This window comes from Natator depressus, chromosome 1 (assembly GCF_965152275.1).
Source record: "Natator depressus isolate rNatDep1 chromosome 1, rNatDep2.hap1, whole genome shotgun sequence".
NCBI classification, from domain to species: Eukaryota; Metazoa; Chordata; order Testudines; family Cheloniidae; genus Natator; species Natator depressus.
Genome location: NC_134234.1, coordinates 97,839,502 through 97,860,355, shown reverse-complemented (window position 1 = coordinate 97,860,355; position 20,854 = coordinate 97,839,502). Strand labels below are relative to the sequence as shown.

General features: G+C 41.8%; 1 protein-coding gene across 1 annotated transcript in view; it reads left to right on the top strand.

The window, feature by feature from the left end:
- STK24 (serine/threonine kinase 24) overlaps positions 1–20,854 on the top strand; it is a 127,827-nt gene that overhangs the window by 98,663 nt on the left and 8,310 nt on the right. Inside the window, exons 7-10 of the mRNA XM_074962898.1 lie at positions 6,932–7,077; positions 14,695–14,818; positions 16,086–16,154; positions 18,338–18,474. Coding sequence (XP_074818999.1) covers positions 6,932–7,077; positions 14,695–14,818; positions 16,086–16,154; positions 18,338–18,474 — 476 coding nt within the window. The remainder of the gene's footprint in view (positions 1–6,931; positions 7,078–14,694; positions 14,819–16,085; positions 16,155–18,337; positions 18,475–20,854) is intronic.

The following is a 20,854-nucleotide window of genomic DNA, read 5'->3' as shown; positions in this document are numbered from 1 at the left end:
TGTTATAATATAACTGTTATGTACAGGGTTTTTTTTGTCCATGTGTACTAAAAAGGACTTTCACCGTGAAGAAAACTTTTAGATAAATTAGATTGAAAGCCTCAAAGTACAGTACTTCTAACATTTTTTCATAATCTTTTTTTACTACACACTACAGTGCTGTTTCTTTAAAAGTGAACTGAAAAGCTTATGTGGCAAGTTCTTAGTTTTTCGTTTCTCGTGTGCTAGGTGGGGATATCACCTGAACACACACAATTGCTGAGATCTCTATTCCCTGCAATGCTTTGAGTGTTTCTTTTTATATGTTCAGGCTTGAGTGTACATTGACAGTGCACTAATGTGCCACACACTAACTGTCCATATGGACCTTGCTACCGTACAGCAAATGGGAGTAAATTAGAATATACTAGGGAAGTTTTCATGTGCACAGGAGGGACCACATGAACAATTAGTGCCTAGCATGCTAATGTGGTGTAGATTTACACCTCAGATTGCTGCACACTATTCATTTAAACAAGCCCAGAGAGTGAAATCATGTTCAATGTGTGACATCGCAATAATTTAGTTGCAAGCAGATTTATATTGCACACAGTGTAAAATTTGCACACAGAAGGCTGCCCGGTGCTGTTCATGCCCTCTCAGAACATGAGAGCTTAATTCCCAAAATTTAGAATGCGGCTTTACATATACATTAGAACAAGGTTAGGATTACCAAAACAAAACACCACAACCCCCAAATACACACAAATGTTGGCATGCCAAATTTCAAACGGATTTGATTGTCTCAATTTTAAAACACTTGGTAAAACTGACTTGAAACTGACATGGTGCTCTACCTCTCAGTGTTGGCTGTGTGACATTGCACCCCATATTCATCATAGTGGTATAATTATGATATGATTATGACATAATTTTGAGGCATCTTGTACAAAACATTGCATGTGAGGCGTCTATGAAAAAGTTATGATTTGCTGAATATGATTATCCTACTTGTGTTCACGTATCATTTTTTGTATCTGAAGTTATGAATAGTGACTATGTATCTGTATTTCAAATGTGGTTACCACTGGATGACAGCCACCAGGCAAGATGCTTCCAGTCTAGACAACTGATTGTGAAGGGCCTATTCAAGGTAATGGGCCATTAAGGGAAACAATAGGCTTTAGGAGAAGCTTATCCCCCACCTGGTGAGCCTTCCTGGAAATGCTGCAGACAGCCTATGGACAATGGCTGCTCTGACTCGGGAGCACGCAAGGGCATGTGACCAGATCACATGATACTAATCTCCATTTTGGTACCTCTATTTTTCCACAGACTGGGCTGGGAATTTAGCTTGGAACAAAGGGTTCCCACCATATGGAGAAACTATATAAGATGGAGAGTGACGGCATGATTTGTCTTCACTGCCCCACAACTCAACACCTGAAAGAAGCTGTGGAAGACAAAGGACTTGGAATGGGGGAGGGGAACCTAAGCTGCAAGGCAGATGCAGGTTGTGTCTTAAGAATCTGCAAGCCTGCTTGTATCATCAGTCAGGGTGAGATATTGCTAATTCAAACCCCATCTGTCTAATACAGTGGTTCCCAAACTTGTTCTGCCGCTTGTTCAGGGGAAGCCCCTGGTGGGCCTGGCCAGTTTGTTTACCTGCCGCGTCTGCAGGTTCGGCCGATCGCAGCTCCCACTGGATGCAGTTCACTGTGCCCGGCCAATGGGGGGCTGCGGGAAGCGGTAGCCAGTACGTCCCTCAGCCCGCGCCACTTCCCTCAGCCCCATTGGCCTGGAGCAGCAAAACTGGCCCGGCCTGCCAGGGGCTTTCCCTGCACAAGCGGCGGAACAAGTTTGGGAACCACTGATCTAATATATTAGACTTAGCTTGCATTCTTATTATTTGCTAGGTAATCTGCTTTGATCTGTTTACTATCACTTATAATCACTTAAAATCTATCATTCTGTAGTTCAGTATTTCCCAAACTTGTTCTGCTGCTTGTGCAGGGAAAGCCTCTGGCAGGCCGGGCCGGTTTGTTTACCTGCTGCGTCCGCAAGTTCGGCCGATCGCGGCTTCCACTGGCTGCGGTTCGCTGTGCCCGGCCAATGGGGGCTGCGGGAAGTGAAACGGGCCGAGGTCATTTGTGTGTGGAGAAAGGGGTGTTTGTCTAGGGAGCCCCCTGACCAAATTTGTACTGCAGAGTCCCCTATGTTTATCTTTAACAGTGGAGTCACTAACTTGTCCTCCTAATGGTCCATGTAGGACAAAGCAAAAGTTTAGTGTTAAGAAAATATTTGTTTAAACGGTCATCATTATAAAATGATTTAGGAAAATACTGGCCACATTTTTTTTACATATGTATGCTCACTTTCAAATTTGGGACTGTATTTGAATGTTATTTTTAAGTTTAGAATAGTCAACTCTCAGTGCAGAGCAAATTATATTGGAGAAAATCTGATCTAGTTAAGTCTGTGCGTCCAGTCTGTGAAAAGGGGGGAATTACCATAACTCACAAAAACAGACCAATAGCCAGTGCCTCAGCAAAGGAGCTTTGAGTCAGAACTGATATCTTGGCAGGCTTCAGCTCTTAGCCAGTCCTTTGGCTTTGTTTAGGATAGTACTGTGTATCCTGTTTAGTTACTTTGCCTTCTTCCTGGTAGGTTCTCCAATACTCGTAGTGATTTCTTGGGTTGCCTGTTTCTTCCCCTAAAGCCCCTTTGCTTTGTGTTCATATTGTTTCTTCAGCCCTTTGGCTTTGTGGAAAGACAGGGAATTTGTACTCTGTTTCCTCTAGAATGTGTTAAAGGTTACTACGTAGTGTCTTTGTGATACAGGTGTATTAACAGTCTCAATGAGTTTTCTTTCTCATAGACAGTATTAACTTTGATGTTTCTTGAATTCTCATAGTGCAAAGCTGTGTGGTTCCCTGTTGATCCAGTAGGTCTGTTAAAATCTGTTATCTTGTTTCCTCATTCTTCATCTTTGACTTACCCCAACACTTTCTTTCAGGCATCTCCGAGCCCTACAGACGTTACCCCAATTTCACTGGATGAGAATGAGTGTTCTTCTTGTAATATGTCAGTGTAGACATGTCAGTCAGATGATGTTGTTGTCTGTGTAGATCCCATTGTAGGAGCATACGCTCCTCAAGCGCTTTAGATTGGATTTTTTTGAATTGCGGTGTCTGTGTGTACACCCTGTATCACCTCATACTCCCGTGCAAGGGCATCAACAGTGGAATGGCCATGGTTCTTCCCAGTTCCCTCTTACTGCCCTGTGACAGTGAGATGGAACCCAGCGAGTGACTGACCGATTAGTCTTCGGAGACCTTAATCCAGGATTTTTCAACCTATTTGAAGAAGAAAAGTATTTGGTTCAAACTCTGCATGTCCTGCAATGGACTGATCTCCATTAAGGATGACACAGTCAGTGCCTTTTCTGCCTAGGAGAGAGCCACATCTTAGATAAGTGCTTTGTGTGCAAGTCCTTCTCCTCCAGGACCTGCACGGTAAGTCCAGGGATGCTATGCACAAGATGCATTTATTTGAGCAGTTCATGCAGGTCACTTTGGACCCAGAAGTGACTGTTAGAACCAGCATCAATTAGCATCAGTCAGCACTCCCTTGAGCATTCATCACACTGTGGGATCGGACAGTGGAATGGTGAAGAAAGCACTGGCAGAGTCGGCACCAACAATGTAGATGCCGGCCACCTCAACATTGACAAAGTCCCCAGTTGGATTGACAGCCCCCACATCAACAGTCCTGGCACAGATTACCTTGGCAGCAATAGTTTGGTGCTGATGACTCTGGTTCCTATATGGCTGCAAGGTTGATGGCAAAGGCCATTAGTATGAGATGGGTCTCATGGCTGTGGGCACTGGGATTACCACATGGCATAAAGGTCACGACAGAGGACTTGTCTTTTGAGGGAATTGTCCTCTTCAGCCAGAGAACTGATGAAGCACGCCTTTCCCTCAAGGGTTACCTTAAAGTCTCTGGGAATTTATGAACTCCTAAAAGAAGGCTTACATATATCAGTCCCAAGTAAGGCAGAAGACACCCTTCTTACACATCTACCGTCGCCTGGACAATTGACTAATATGTGACAGAACCCAGCAGAAGTTGGCAGCAAGTCTAGAATATGCACTTTACCTGTTCTAGCAGCAGGGTCTTCTCATGAACTATGAAAAATAGTCTTATCCCATCACAGACGATAGAGTTCATAGAAGTCCTAATGGACTCTGGTTCAAAGAGAGCCTAGCCTTCTCAGATTTCTGTCAATGCAATCGCTAGTGTTCGGGATAAAATCAAACTTGACTATGATGATGCAGATGTGTCTGGTGCTACTGGGCCATAGGTTGGCATCCACATATGTGATGCTGTTTCTCAGACTTCATCTGTGAGTGCTTCAACTTGGCTCAGGTTGATCAGTTCCCCAACAGAACACCAGATAAACAAGATGGTGGTGGTTCCACCTCATGTTGTTGCTGAGCTGATGGAAGGAACCAATAAATGTGCATGGAGGGGTACCATTAATGCAGCTAATCCAGCTACTAAAAATCAAGATAAGAATGGAGGATTTAATTAGTGTGTGTCTGCTATGTGTCAGCAGTTAATTGTACATCTATTTGTTCTGCCTTGTGAAATCCCATTCACCAGATTGCTGCTCTGTTATTGGGACCTTCACAAATCATATGTTCATAAAAAGCAGAGGCTCTCAGACCCTTTTCTTGTTGAGGAGGCCTTAGGAGCCTTGGTTCTTGGATCTGGGATCAAATCAGCCTCCTGTCTCTGAGAAGGGACAGAGTAGACTGCCTCAGACTTCAATGTCAGAAAAATAGGTATGATGGACGTCCCTGTGGTGCAACCTGGAACTGGAGTACTGCTGAGCCTTCTGACATACCAATCTGGGTCCCCTCTCACACTGTGAGGCTGTGAGAAGCTGCAGACCGCTCCCGATCCTGCACTCACACACACATCTACACAGGCAGGGACACACCCAGCTGCAGTTATATGAATGCTTCTCCTCAGCCATTCATGAACTAACAATAGAGAGGCTCCAGCCAACTGTCCTCCAGCTCTACAGCCTAGGATTCCAGATCTGTACCATCTTGCCCTGGTCAAAAGTCTGACCAATATAAGTTCATTACCTATCCATCCCTCCCTCAATGTGGAGAGGACAATGCAGCAGTTTTTTTCCTGAGCAGATTCCTCAAACACTTCTAGCAAAACACACTATCTTAGGTTAAAAAAAAAAAAATAAAACAAATGTATTAACTACATTTGTAGTTAAGATAGATTTTAAGTGATTATAAGTAGCGAGTGTACAGAGCAAAGCAGATTACCTAAGAAATAAAACAAAAACACAATCTAAGCTTTATAAACTAGATAGGATTTGAATCAAATACGCAACTGCAGAATAGGTTGGCAGTAATACTAGCTAGGCAGTAATACTGCAGAAAAGCATCCTGGGATTATAGTGGTTATAAATAGAATATAAATCAACAATGTGATGCAGTTGCAAAAAAGGCTAATGTCATTCTGGGGTGTATTAACAAGAGTGTCTTATGTAAGACTTAGGAGGCACTTATCCCACTCTGCTCTGCATTGGTGAGGCCTCAGATGGATTATTGCATCCAATTTTGGGTGCCACACCTTAAGAAAGATATGAACAAATTGGAGCACAACAAAAATGATAAAAGTTTTAGAAAACCTGATCTATGATGAATGGTTAAGCAGGGCATGTTTAGTCTTGAGAAAAGAAGACTGATGGGGGACCTGATAAGCCTTCAGATATGTTAAGGGCTATTATAAAGAGGACAGTGATCAACAGTGGTGCAAGTAAAACCCATGTCTTACTGGTCCGGGGGGGTGGGGTGGCGGCACATGACCTTCCCATGTGACCCTCCATGTGACTCCTAACCGCCCAGTCCGGGCCCCCTACGCTCTTCCTGTCCCCTCCTCACATCCATCCCATGTTACCTGGAGCAGGGGAGCTCTGTCCTCCTCCAGCTACGCTGGAGATAGGGCTGGGGGATGAGGCTGGGGGGTGGGGGCAGTACAGCCGCCGGAGGAGCAGAACTCCCAGTCCCTCCCCCCCAGCCTCTCTCCTCCGGTGAGGCTGCTGTTGTTGTACACAGACAGAGACACAGCTCCATGCCTGGAAGGGCAGGGGCAGGGGGCAGAGGGGCTTGGAGTTCTGCTCCTTTCCCTGCTGGGAGGGGCAGCAGGGAAAGGAGCAGAACTCCCAGCCCCACCCCCTGCTCTTCCAGGCACGGAGCTGCATCTCTGTCTTTCCTCATACTACAGCAGCAACCCTGCCAGAGATAGGGCTGGGGCGGGAGCGAGGTTGGAGGTTGGGGGGGCAGCAGCCGGAGGAGCTGCCGGCATTCTGCTCCTTTCCCCACTGCTCCTCCCAGCAGGGAAAGGAGCAGAACTCCCAGCTCTCTCCTCCGGCTGGGCTGCTGCTGTGTCTTTCTGGTATGCCATACCGGCTATAAATAGGTTGCTGGTACGGTGTAGCAGCCTACTTGCACTGCTGGTGATCAGTTGTTGTGAAGGTCGGACAAGAAATAATCAGCTTGTAAAGGAGGTATAGGTAAGATATTAGGAAAAACTTTCTAACTTTAAGAATAATTAAGCAGTGAAATAAGCTTCAACCTGTCATTGCAAGTTTTGAAGAACAGATTAGACAAACTCCTGTCAGGAATGGTTGTAGGTATGGTTGGTGCTGGACTGGACTAGATAACCTCTCTAGGTCCCGTCCCGCCCTACATTTCTTTGTTTCTGTGTTTAGTATTAAGCCATCAAAGTTTCTGTTTATATTATTTGTCATGAGTTTTCCTCTTTTGTTTTTCAAATCACGATATGTGAGTCATCTCAACTGTTTCAAATATAGAGAAAAAAGTTAGACTGTAGCTTACAATTAATTTTTATTTTTAAGAGACCGACAGCAAAGGAGCTCTTGAAACACAAATTCATAATACGAAATGCAAAGAAAACATCCTACCTGGCAGAGCTCATTGATAGGCACAAGAGGTGGAAGTCTGAACAGAGCCATGATGACTCCAGCTCTGAAGAATCGGATGCGTAAGTTTGTTGAATCTATAACATAATTGTAAACACAGGAATAGAAGAGGAGAATTTTCTTAAGCAGTTGTGTATCATCTTGTCTAGTTAGCTGATGTTCTTTATTTAAAAAATGTTGGGCTCACCAGGCATGTGAAGTTAAAAACTTAATTGAAATATTTTGAGGGCTTTCAAGCCCAGAAAGGTGAAAGAAGACTAATTATAAAATATATAATTTTTTTGTTGAGGGAGGGTGTGTTTTGTAATATTTTATGCTGCAGTTTGCTCCATCTGCTCTGGCATCTCAAACTGTTGTTTCAGTCATACAGTGCTCAGCACACACTCTTTTCTGTCATGCTGGAAAGTACAACAAATAAATTATGTTCATGACTAAATTAAACCAATTCTATTAACCTGAAGTTAAGATTGAGAGTACGTATCAGCAACTGAAAGCTAAAGAATGTGCAAGTACATTCCTGATGTTTTAAAAATCAAGAAGTAACCAAGAAGTTTAGAGATAAATGGGACTTGTAAAGGAGAAAAAATGAGGGTTTGCTCTCTTCTACTTCTTTGATGTTCTTGTCTAAAGAGGTCCTAAAAGTAGATTTAAAAAAGCGGGGATGGGGGAGGTGTTGTTCTGCTTATTTCTTATCTTAGAAATAGCAGGAATATCAAGTCTGATCTTTCTTGGTTTTGCTGAATGATTTGTTAGGGATCTTTGGGACATGGTTTGCACTTCCCCAGACCTGATTTGAATGGATACTCAGTTTTAAAGTATGGACATTCACAATTAAGGCTTCCAAATATTGGCAACAGGGTCATTAGGGCTATAGGAATTGATATACTTAAGGTCATGATGGTGAAGGGAAATCTGCTTTCTTCACTCTGAGGCATAGAAAGAGAAGGAGGAGGATCATTTTCTGGTGTCTTAACTTTTAGAAATTCCTTCAGAAAATATGACTTTTGGTGGGACATCCTTTCCCTAGGGAGAAGTGGAGAAAGTTGGGTTGGCTCAGCTCCTGAACAGAGGGTATTAATAGTTGCTCCTGGTGGCACTGTAGGCACATCCACTGAAGCCATGAGTAGATGTTAGAGGGGAACTCATGGAGAATAAATTCTCTACGAGTACTGCTGTGAAGATGTTCAGGTGCTGCTATGATGAGCGTAGTATAAGAACCTGAACAGAATAAAGTACTACTAGTGCCTTCCTCCTTTTTGTGATTGATGGAAAGGAGAAGATAATAGGTAACAGGTAATTTGAGTTGAGAAATTCTGCCATTTGATGGGTACTCCTAAACAAATAATTTGTATTGAAAAAGCTAATTGTATTTTGTATTCAAGTTTTTATAAAGATAATAAAAATATTAAAGTGAAATTATTTAGTCAATCTCTCTGCGAGTGCAGGATTTTTTGATACTGTATGCTTTCTCGTGCCTTGTTCAGTGTAAATGTAAATGTCTCAAAATGTCTTCAGTCTGTCTGCATGGTCAAATGGTTGGACAGAATTCTCAATATCAAAGTTCTTAATCATTGGATATCTGGCATTCAGAGCATGCTCATGAAAGTTCAACTGACTGGTCTGCACAGCTCGTTGGCATGGCTGACTTGAGAATACTTGAGAATATATTTTATGGTCAGCTACAAACTCCTTTCTCATGGTGGCCAGTACAAACAATATAAAGACACAATGAAATCAAACTTAAAAGCATGTCAGATTAACCACAGCAACTGGAAAGCAACAGCCCATGACAGAGTAAGGTGGCAGCATATTTGTCATGTCACTGTTAACAGCTTTAAAGCAATGTGTATTAACACATTATTTGAAAAACATGAACAGTGCAAAGCAAGGATACAATATCTTGTAATGGTCATGGACAGTCTTCTCTGTCCCACATGTAACTGTGTTTGTGATTCTCTGACCTGTTCAATATCGTGTTTTTTTCTAATTGTTCAATATGTGATTCCATGTCTCATTTACTGCATACTATTCAAACCCTATTCTGAAGACAAAATTATTAATTTCCTCATGGGCAGTGATGGGGTAGAACTCACCACCTTGGCTCCTCCTGGTGGCCGTGCTGGGAATTAGCTCTTGGTTGCTGGTGCACCTTCCTCTAGTGGTGTCTCACCGCCACCATTTCTGTTCTACCTCTAAGACCTGCGTCACTCCCTGGAAGGCGGTGTCCTCTTCTGGGCACGGCCCTCTAGCTGTGCCCTACTCTGCTTTCTCCCCTCTTCCGGGGGAATCGGCTGTCTCTAGTTCATCCACTTGCCGGTGTGGCCCACAGTAGCCTTTGATCTAGCCCCTCTCCTCCAGGGGTAAACTTCAGTCCGAATACTGGCTATCCCCTCTGTGGCCCTTTTGGGATGCCACTGTGGCCCTTTTGGGACTACTTGTGGAAAACAGGCTAAAGCTCTAAAGAACTGTGCAATCCCCAAAGAGGAAGAGGAGAATATCACCCTCTGCCACATCATTGGTGAGACCCCAGACATATGACTGTCAGGAGGAGCAGGGATCTGAGGTGCAGACCCACCAGTGCTCCACTTCACCTCCTAAAGAAGTCTAGGAGGAGGCAATGGCCTTGGCCCCGGCACCAGCACCAGATGATTTTAAGGCCTTTCAATACCTCTTTGCAGATAGTAGACGCACTGGAGATTGAAATCTCTGTCACTGCAGAGAAATCACTTTTTGAGGTTTTTTTCTGCAATGAGCCCAGCACGCATTGCCTTTCTGAGAAATGATGGGATTCTGGACCCCTTTTAGGCACTATGGCAGATGCTGACCACTGCACTTCTAACAGCAGAATGGACAGAGACACACTACCATGTGTCCCCATCAGGATTAGAGAATTTTTATTACCTGTCCTAATCCTGGATCAATACTGATTTCAGTGGTACAGGAGAAGTCCTTCTCAACCGAGAGAACTCCCAAGGAGAAAGATCCAAAACAACTGGATCTGTTTGGGAAGAAATTGTACTTGTTGCCTACTGTTCACCTGAGGGTAGCTAATTTTCAGGCCATGTTAGTGAAGTATGGTTTTCTCACATGACACAGAGTCTTGATACTAGTTGTAAAGGTCCCTATGAAGCTACAGAGGATATCAAGGGCATTCTGCAGGAGGGACAGCTAGTGGTGAAAACATTCCTATAGGCTGCTGTGCATGCTCCTGATATGCAGCCAGCCCAGAACCATGACCACAGCCATGACCATGAGAAGGGCCTCATTGCTCCAGGCTTCAGTCATTCCCTGTGAAGTACAGTCCATCATAGAAGACCCACTATTTGATAGATGAGCGCTATTTAGTGAGAAAACAGTGTGTTACAATTGCTTATACACACCTCCAACATATCAAAAAAGGATCATCCACAGCAGCAACACCAGCAGAGGCAATGGACGCTCTCTTGCCATAGGTGTCTGAACTACTAACCTAAGAAGTGTCCTTGCTATAATAGTGGACATCAGCCCTCTAACCCCTTCACCTGAGCATTCTGTCCAGTCTTATGGCAGCAGAGTGTCAGAGTTACATTTGAACTAATCAGTCCCCTTATTGGTCTTCTCAAAATTACACTCCTTTGGAGGAAAAAAATTGCATTCTCTAGATGTCTCCAGGACTGAACAGGACAAAACCTTTCAGGCTCTCTTCCCACCTCTTTATTGCTCTATTGGGTAGATGTGAAGATAAGGCAATTTCTTCTTAAAGATTATCGAAGTGGATCACTCTGTGTCTCTCCACTTGCTACCACATGGCTGATATGACCCTTCCTTCAGTGTGAGAGCACACTTGACTGGGTGACATCCTTGGCCTGCTTCAGAAACGTACCATTGTTAAGGGCTTTAAGGCAGCTATTTGGAGTAAACCACTGACCTTTGTAAAAGCACTATGCACTTGATGTAGTGGTAAGAGCCGATGCTAACCTCAGAAGGGCTGTGCTCCAGTCACTCTTTGACTGATACAGCTGTGACTCCTCTCCTATCTGCAAAGAGGATACTGCTTATCAGTCTTCTAGGTTGGGACCCATACTGATAAGTACTCAAAGAAGAAAATACAGTAGTTAGTTTCTCTGTGGTAACTTCAGTTCTTTGAGTCGTTGTTGTCCTTGTGGATCCCTTAACTTTTCGCAGCTATCACAGGCTTCAAAGTGCAAGGGAACTGAGGAAGGAGCAGGGCTGTTCCCTCCTTTATATCCTCATAAAAGAGCATGAGGATGCACAGGGCACAGGCATAGCCCTGCCAGACTCTGCTAGCTAAAAAAATCCGGTTTTGTGCGCATGGGATGCTTGTATATCTAGAGTAGGATCCACACTGTCTACAACACCCCAAAGAACTACATTTACTGTAGGTTAAGTAACCGTGTTTTATTTTGTGGGCAAGATTGATCAGATTTGGGTGGGCTGTCTGCTTCCGTGGTGGGAGAGCAAGGTCTTGAGAGAACAAAGGCATTGTCTTCTCTGTTACAGTTCCAGATAGGGATGCTCCCTGAGGTACTGGAGGGTGTTGAGAGAACTTGTTTCCTCAACCTATGCTTTGGATCCATGCCCTTGCTGCCCTTCCTGGCTGGTGGAGGTCGGTGGGGAAGTACTGGCTCCCTTGCTTATGCAGATTGCCAATACCTCTCTTAGAGAGGATAGGCTACCCATTGCTTTGAAGGAAGTAATAGTTTGGCCTTGGCTTAAGAAGGTACCTTTTGATGCTGACAGTCTTGCTAATTGTTGACCAGTATCATATCTTCCCTTCTAAGATAAGATTGTGTAAAAACTTGTAGTGAGACAACTCTCTCAGTATATAGATGCCTTTGATCTTCTTGATCTATGCCAATCTGGGTATAGACCTGGATGTCGCACAGATACTGAACTAATCATATGGTTGAAGACTAAGTGTCCATGCTGGTATTATTAGATCTGTCAGCTGCCTTTGATCTGTCAGCTGAGCAGAAGGATGAACCCTGGTGAGAGTTGATGGGGCGGGTCTTCAAGGGCTTTCGGTTTTTTCATCTGTGAGTCCTTTCATTGAGTAGTTGAGTTGCTCCTTTTACTGAACAGTTCTGAAGTTTGCAGTGTTGTGGGGTTCCTTCTGTCACCCTCCTTTTCAACATGTATATGGGGTCCTAAGGAGGCATGGGGTGTGGTGTTTTTCATTATGCTAATGACACCCATCTGTATGTCTCCATCTCATCTGACTCCAGTGTTGCAGTGCAACACCTTAGCCAGAGTTGAGATTGGAGCATGGAGGAGAGTGAGCTGGCTGAAGCTCTACCCACAGAAGACTGAGGTGGTGGTGATGGGTTGGGAGAAGCAGTGATAGGAGATTTCAAAGGTATCAGCCCCTGAAGTGAGCTGTAGCTCACGAAAGCTCATGCTCAAATAAATTGGTTAGTCTCTAAGGTGCCACAAGTACTCCTTTTCTTTTTTCGATTGAAGGTGTTTGTCTGCCATTAATTACTTAGTTACTAGTGTTTGCAACTTATGGGTGATTTTTAGATTCCCCAGCTGCTGCTCAATGATCATATTACAACAGTAACCCCATCAGCATTTTACCATCTACCTCTGGCTATGAGATAGTGATCTTTTCACTTAGATGTGGACCTTACCAATATTATCCATGATTTTTTCAATTTGAGATTAGACTACTTCAATGTGTGGTGGGGGTGGAGGGGGGATGGGAGAGGTGACGCCTTAAAATATTTGGCGACTGAAGCGAGTGCAGAATGCAGCAACTTGCTTATTGAGCTGAGCATTGTACTGGGAGCATCTAACACTGCTTCAGGATCTGTACTGTCTGCCCATTGGTGTCTTGGTGGAGTTTAAGGTGTTTATGAACTATAAAGCCCTAAATAAGAGAGTGGCTGGAAAGGCTTTCTATGGGAGGGCTTTGAGACTCTGGAACTTGCTCCCTGCCTTGGTCCAAAAATTGCCTAATTTGGCAACTTTGGGGGCATGCCGCAAAAGATGTCTGTTTTGAGAAGGTTTTTAGAAAAGGCTGAGGATGTGTTTCCCAGATGACTAAGAGGCAGGAGCAACATTCCCTCTAGATTTTTTTTGTATTGAGTTGTGCATATCATATTTTTATCATGTTTACATAGACCTTTGACTCGCCAATCTATTCATTTAAATTGCACAGTCAGTTTGTAATTAGTCACGGCATCTTCCATTCTGTTAAATATTGGGTTGAAGAGGTTTAAGATTACACCAAGTTATTTTAAATGTAGCTTATATTCCTGTGCTGTAATGAGTAACATGACTTATGACCATGCCACAGCCAAACTATTGAAATCAATACTTTTTCTTGTGGCACCAATATAAGTATCTTAGAATTCCCTAAAGATATCACCTGTGCAGGATTCTAACTCCTGGCTCCCAATTGCAAGACTGGTGGAACTCCCCTAGTTCTCTGCCTCCCCACAACCACTCGTTACCCATCTCTGTTGGGTTGAGCCCTACTCCCCTCCCTCTCTGCCCCAGATCCAATCCCACTTCTCATCTCTCCTCTCCCCCCCCGGAGGGAGTTGCCTTCACAGCCTGGAGCATGAAGGAGGGTTCGGACTGGGCACCCCTACCCCATCAGCAGCAACTGCACAGGTCCCCTCTCCCTGCACTATAGCTCCCTGCTGGGCTGAGAGGAGCTGCCAAGTGTTGCAGCAGGAGGACCTGGCAGGTGGAGTGGGACCCTATACTGGCTGACTGGGCTCCCTCCCACTCCACTCCTTACCCTCCCTGTTCTCAGGCTTCCTGTGCTGCGGAGAGGAGCTTCTGGAAGGAAGGGCTCCGGAAGGAGTGCTGAGGCCAATAGGCAGAGCAAGACCCTATGAGGGCCACGCTCTCCTACCTGCTGAGAGTGTCTGCCTCTCCCCCAGCACCCCACTAAGCTCTTTACTCTTCCTGCTGGCCCCAGGCTTTCCGCAGTGCAGAGAGGACTCACCATGAGTTCCAGTAAGAGGGGCTGGCAGGCAGCATGGGTACTGGCTGCACTCGCAGCCACCTGAGATGCGCAGCCGTACCAGATTGCTGTGCACTTAAAGGGAGCATTGGCTTGGTGGTTGGCTAAGTTACTGTGGAACTGATGATTTTAATGCAGCTGAGGTTGAATTTTATTGATTGTATAACTATGTTAGGACGTCTAGACTTTTGGAGAGGTATATTTATTATTTTAAATTTAAATAAAGAAATACAAATACATTAGACGTTGACTTTGTTCTTGTCTGGGTTCTCTGCATAGCCTACTACAATGCTAAATGAGCACTGACAGAATTATGTGTTCAAACTTTCCAAAAACTTTTGCCAACTTTCCAGTAATTTGGAGCCCTCTGCTGGCATCTGTCATACTTCTAAAAAGGAATATCATTAGTGTCCTACAGTTTTGGAAACCATTGTCAGAGGTAGTAAATGAATGTTTGTCTTTCTCCTTAATCTTTATTTAATATACAGAAAAACATCTTTGTTCAATATTTAAACAAAATCTTTACTTAAGACCCAACCTAATCATTCTTATCACATGCATTGTTTTCACTGGCCTGAGAAGCATGGTGTTCTAAATTCACTCTCAAATGTGAAGGTTTTAAGCTTATTTTGGCATTATTAAATCAATATTACTAATGTAGGAAAGGAAAAATTCTGAAACGTGTTAGTATTTTTTTTTAAAGTGAAACTGATGGCCAGGCCACAGGTGGCCGTGATTCAGGGGACTGGATCTTTACAATCAGAGAAAAAGACCCCAAGAATGTAGAGAATGGAGCAGCCCAGCCAGAGGAACAAGAAAGTAACAAGGTACTGTATTAATGTTTAATGCTAAAAGCAATACTAGACAGATATACATCTAAACATACCTAATCTAGTTCAGTCATCCAACATTTTTTCAAATTTTGTTTCACTTAAAATACTCCTTTGACAGTTCAAAAAATCTGCAAAAAGTCTTTTAAATTATGTAGATTACAGTTGTTGCTTGTATTGCACGGCTCTCTTATCAACATGATTTCATCCTGTAATACTTTTTCACTCTTACAGTTTGATTTTTTGTAAATATGTGTGATGTTGTTTTTAAATGTTTTATTATGGTTGACTTAGCATTTTGTACCTGCATGTGTCAAGACATAGGGAGTGGGATCAGACCCTTCACATTTTTAGTAAGTTTCACTGTACATTCTTCGAGAAGCATTGTTTTGTAATGCACTTTTGTCATACAAAAACCTAATCTTTAATGACAGGTTTCAGAGTAACAGCCGTGTTAGTCTGTATTCGCAAAAAGAAAAGGAGTACTTGTGGCACCTTAGAGACTAACCAATTTATTTGAGCATGAGCTTTCGTGAGCTACAGCTCACTTCATCGGATGCATACTGTGGAAATTGCAGAAGAGGGGGTGAGAGAACCTGGATTTCTGCAGGAAATGGCCCACCTTGATTATCATACACATTGTGAAGAGAGTGGTCACTTTGGATGGGCTATTACCAGCAAGAGAGTGAGTTTGTCTGTGGGGGGGCGGAGGGTGAGAAAACCTGGATTTGTGCTGGAAATGGCCCATCTTGATGATCACTTTAGATAAGCTATTACCAGCAGGAGAGTGGGGTGGGAGGAGGTATTGTTTCATGGTGTCTGTGTATATAATAATGTCTTCTGCAATTTCCACAGTATGCATCCGATGAAGTGAGCTGTAGCTCACGAAAGCTCATGCTCAAATAAATTGGTTAGTCTCTAAGGTGCCACAAGTACTCCTTTTCTTTTTGCTAATCTTTAATGATTCTTCATATTGAATTCACACCCACACATAATGTAATCACTTTACACATACTTTGATAGATGGTATTAAAACGTAATGTACTACATGAATTAGTTCATATATGTGCATGTTTATATATTAATTTTTATGTTTATATGTAGTGTATCAGAACTAGTTTTTTATGAAACAAATACAGAAAACAAAGAGGATGCATTTTCAGAAATCAAATAGCTCAGGCTCAGTTAGGGTTATTTTGAAGCTACAATGTAAATGTTAATCACACTCACTCTATTACAGATGTCACTCTTTTTTCTCTTAAAGGAAAAAGATACCCCCAGGCGTCCTTTGTCTCAGTGTTTATCTGCAATTATATCTCCTTTATTTGTGGAGGTAAGCTGCCTCTGAAAACTTAGTTATTTCTGATATCTCTATTTATATATGTCTCTTTGGGGAATGGCATATCCAAGGATACTGTAACTGATAGGTTAACTCTCCTTATGGTCCAGCAGTAGCATTCTGGTTTTGTGTCTCATCTGTTTCTTCTGTTTCTTTCCTAGTTTGTTTACAGCAATGCTCATTTGTGTAGCACAACCACATCACGTACACTAATTGAAGAGAATGAGGAGAGAAAATAAAGCTGGGAGACAAATAAAGAGGGGAGGTGTGTGTTGCTGCTTGGACTGCAGTACACCAGTTTTTCCTATTATTGGGTTTTTTTGTCGAATCTGCATTCAGCTCCTCACTTCTCCCCAGCTTCTGCTTGGTGGACTAGGCTAAGAGAGTTTAAAAGTTTCAAAGCCTTGAAGTGTAAATGCTGAACTTGTACTGGAATCTAACAAACTATTTTATGCAGATATTCGGTGGAATGGTTCTTTAATTTTTTTATAAGTATATTTACATATGAAGGGGAATACAGACATGATGTAGAGTCAATTACTTAAAAAATACCTATAGAACTGTATTTGAGCAGTCCTTTCCTACCCTACCATGTGTCAGTCTTTACAACTGTGCTTCCCCTGTGGGTGGAAAAAACAGAGAGCACCAAAAGTATTTTCCTAATCAAAGGAGCCCTGTTCTTGAGGAGGCTCCTGGAAGGCTTCCATGCCACATAGAAAGCATATTGAACACAGTAAACAGATACTTACCCAGAAGAGTGGTCTCTGCACCAGAGATTATTCAGACTCAGTGGAGAGTCGACATAGCCTCCTTGTCTGTAAAATGGTGAATAGCATTTTCCTTCCTCATGGGGGTGTTGGGTTATTAGGGGGTTGGACGCTTATGTATGCTGAGTGAATTGCACACACCATTCCATTCTTCTATTCCCCACTACAAGTTCCCTGTGTGCCACCTTCCTATGCCCCTCTATATCAGGGGCTCCCTGCTGCTCCCCTCACCTCATCTCTCATGCCAGGGGTTCTGTCTGTTCCCATCTCTCCTTCCCCCGCCATGTTATGGACTGTGTTTTATCCCATTTCTCTCATGGCAGGGGCAGTGTGTGTGTCCCCTCTTTCCCAGAACTGCAGTTTCCCCATCCCATTTCTACTCTCCCTCTGGGGCCCTGCTTTTTCCCTCTCCCCAATTTCCACGCTCCCTATTCTGGTTTCCTGCTTTCACAGCCACACATGTGGCTCCCTGCTTCCCCCATCATCACCACTCCTCACCCCTTGATTTCCTTGTGGGTCTCTGCTTAGCTATCCTCTCTTCCCCCTAAGAGCAAGTCCACTTCCTCACTCCCCTCTGGGTCCTTGCTTCCCCATATCACCACTGCCCCATCTCTCTCGTCCCTCCTGCTTCCACTTCTTCCTCACGTGTTCCCTGGTAGTCCACTCTTATCCCCATTTACCCCCTTATACACTCTGCCTGTAAGATTCTCTGATTTCCATTAGAATCCAAGCTACAGACACTACCAATGCAGCAAGTTAAGCTGCTGCTTCTCATGTGTAGGCAGCAGCAGATTCCATTCCTACAGCATCAGGGAGTGTGGGGGACCTGATTTTCCCCTGACTTAGGCTTTTTCCAGTGTTCTGATTTGCACCAAAATAAATAGGATTCTGTCCCTTGAGACCTAGAACATTCACTGAAATTTTAGAATTGGTCAGCTGCAATGTTCAAAGTTATAGTGTAACAGACACTCAGTGAACTAACATTTTAAAGTGATGTGAAATCCTCACATGGAAGGTGCTATGAAAGTACAAAGTGTAGTACAAAATTAGTAGCAGTAAATAATTCAGGGCAGTGACTGAATCTTACTTTGTACGCAACAGCACCTTTCTAAAATAGTAAAATAGAATTGCTGCTGACCTCAGATGATCCTTGGTTTCGGGGTTTCACATCCCACATGACCACCTTATTTTTGTGAAGGCTTAGACTGCTTGGTTAGTGACCTGTGATAAAAATCTCGAATTACAAATAGTGTGTTTCTACAGGTAGACTTTTTATGATAATTTTTTTTTAAAAATGAATGTACTAATTCTCAGGATTCTAGTTCTGTGGAAACATAGAAATTAACACATATTACATGTTCAAATTTGTCTGTTAATTACATTGTTAATGTAGTTTTGTCATTTTTTTAGTTGAAAGAGAAAAGTCAGGTATATGGTGACAACATGGGGTCCATAGAAGAACTGAGAGAAGCTATTTATTTAGCTGAGGAGGCTTGTCCAGGCATTTCAGATACCATGGTGTCGCAGCTTGTACAGAGGCTTCAGAGGTAACAATAAAAATACTTTTGCATTATGACTTACATAAAATTGCAGGACTTCCTTTAATATTTGCCAAGTATTTTGTAAAATACAAGTACATACTGATATTTCTGTATTTATAAAGATAAAATATTTTCTGATGTGCTTTTACTTAGTTTATGAAAATTTAATTGTTTAATAGAACAAATTCTCAGCCTATCAGGAACTTAAATTTCTTTTTCCTGTCTTCATTATATATACTTCATTATATTACACACACTGCATACTGTATGTTGAATGTATTGTCTGCAAAGCCAAACCAGAAAAAGAACACTACCATGAGTTACATAAAAATTAACTTTTCTTTTTAAATGGTCGGTATACGAAACTGCTCAGAGATTTGTAATGTGGGATATAGTCCTATGAGAGATTGATTAGTGGGCTGTGGGTGTATGTGTGTGTGTGTATATATATGTATTTTAAAAAGAGTACTTGAATAGTTTACGTTCATGACTAATGACCTCTGATCTCTCCTGGTAGAAAAGGAAGAGATCAAATATTAAATTTGGAAATTTACTTTACTCATTAGCCTACAATGAATGCGGATTCCAAATTTCAAGATTCTAGGTCAAAGAAAATGTGTGTTGGGGGTGTATTAAGTATTACATGAAAATAAAATAGAAAGTGCTGTTTGTACCCATTGTAGTTAAAGGTAAAAACTGTTTGCATTTTAAAACCCTCTTCTTTTCTGGCTGTGAACTTGTGAAACATTCGCTTTCCACCTTTGAGCTCTGTCCAAAAGTGAAATTTTGGAAAAGTTCAAACTAAATCTCTTTAGCTGCTAAAATAACTAGTGCCCAAAAGAAATACATTTCAAAGTGGTCTAATGAATTGTGTGCACTTCGCCAATATTTTAAAAAAACTTAAAAAAACCCAGGATAATAGTTGAAAGCAATTTAAAAAAATACTATGCAGAGTGCACAATAATGTTCATTAGCATTGTCCAATATGTTTACCCTAATAAAATTTTTCCCCTTTCATCACATGGAAAATGCTCATTGAGGTTAAGACAGTGTGTCAAGGTTTATTGTCCTCAAACTGTTGCTGGAACAGTCTTGCATTACAGAGATTGTATAAGCATATCAACAAATTTTCAAAAAGTCTTCCATCTTAACATAAAAGAAGAAAGCTGTAGATATGAATAACTAGGGTTCTCTTGATTTTTGGATCTCCATATTTTTTGCCTCATTGTTTTCAATTCTTCTGCCTTAATGTAGATACTCTTGTATTTAGGACCCGGGTGCTCATGTAAATAGTCCTTACTTGTGTAAGCAATCTCATTAAAGTTAAAGACCACTTGTGAATAAGGGTATGCAAATTGAGCCCTTACTGTGTTTGTATAATAATATACTTTTTTTAAAAATAATCCCAAAGCCTGTAACCCACAGTTATAATACACATCTGTTTTGGCAATGTATCTTGGGTTCCATCTTAAGTGGAGTTTAATGAACAAACCGTTAATATTTCTAGATGTGAAGCATGGTTTGAGGAAGTATGGCTGAATTTAAATTTGTATATTGAAATTGATTATTTCTTTCTAAATAAAGTTCTACATAATTTTAAAAAGGCCACTTAAACTAAAATTAAGTTTTGAGTATTTTACAGAAATCCCCAAATATATTGATAGTAACTGAACATCGATGGCTGTAACGGGATGAATTATACATGTTGTTTCAGAGAGTTTCTGTAGGACCAACCACTGTATATTTTATTTACTAGTAAAATTAAAAACAACCACAAATTAGGTAAAATATGAAATTGCTTTATAAAGTCCAGTGTAAATCTGTTTCATGCAGTTCAAGTTTATTAGTAGTAAACTTGTCTAGAGAAAGAACAAAAACACCTTAAAAAAAAAAGCCATATTAAATGGCTATTAAGGACAAATGATGTTGCTGAGCATGATCTCTTATGCCTGTGCAATGCAGCAGCAGATGAGCCATACAGAAACCAATCCTCTATCAGAATATTTCAAACAGTAGGAAATGCTGTGTATAAAAACCTCTGGAAAAATGTATATTTCACAGCTAAATATGTATATCAGTTAATCAGTTTTTGTACTGTATTGACATAAGCCAAATTTCCGTACAGGAAGAATTTGAATTGTAATAGGTTTGTCTATAATTGTAAGAAACAAGTATAAAGAATTAATATATAATACTAGGGCTGTCAAGCAATTAAAAAATTAATCGTGAATAAAAAAATAATTGCGATTAATTGCACTGTTAAACAATAATAGAATACCTTTGATTTAAATATTTTTGGATGTTTTCTACATTTTCAGATATATTGATTTTAATTACAATACTGAATACAAAGTGGTACAGTGCTCTATTAATATTTATTTTTGAT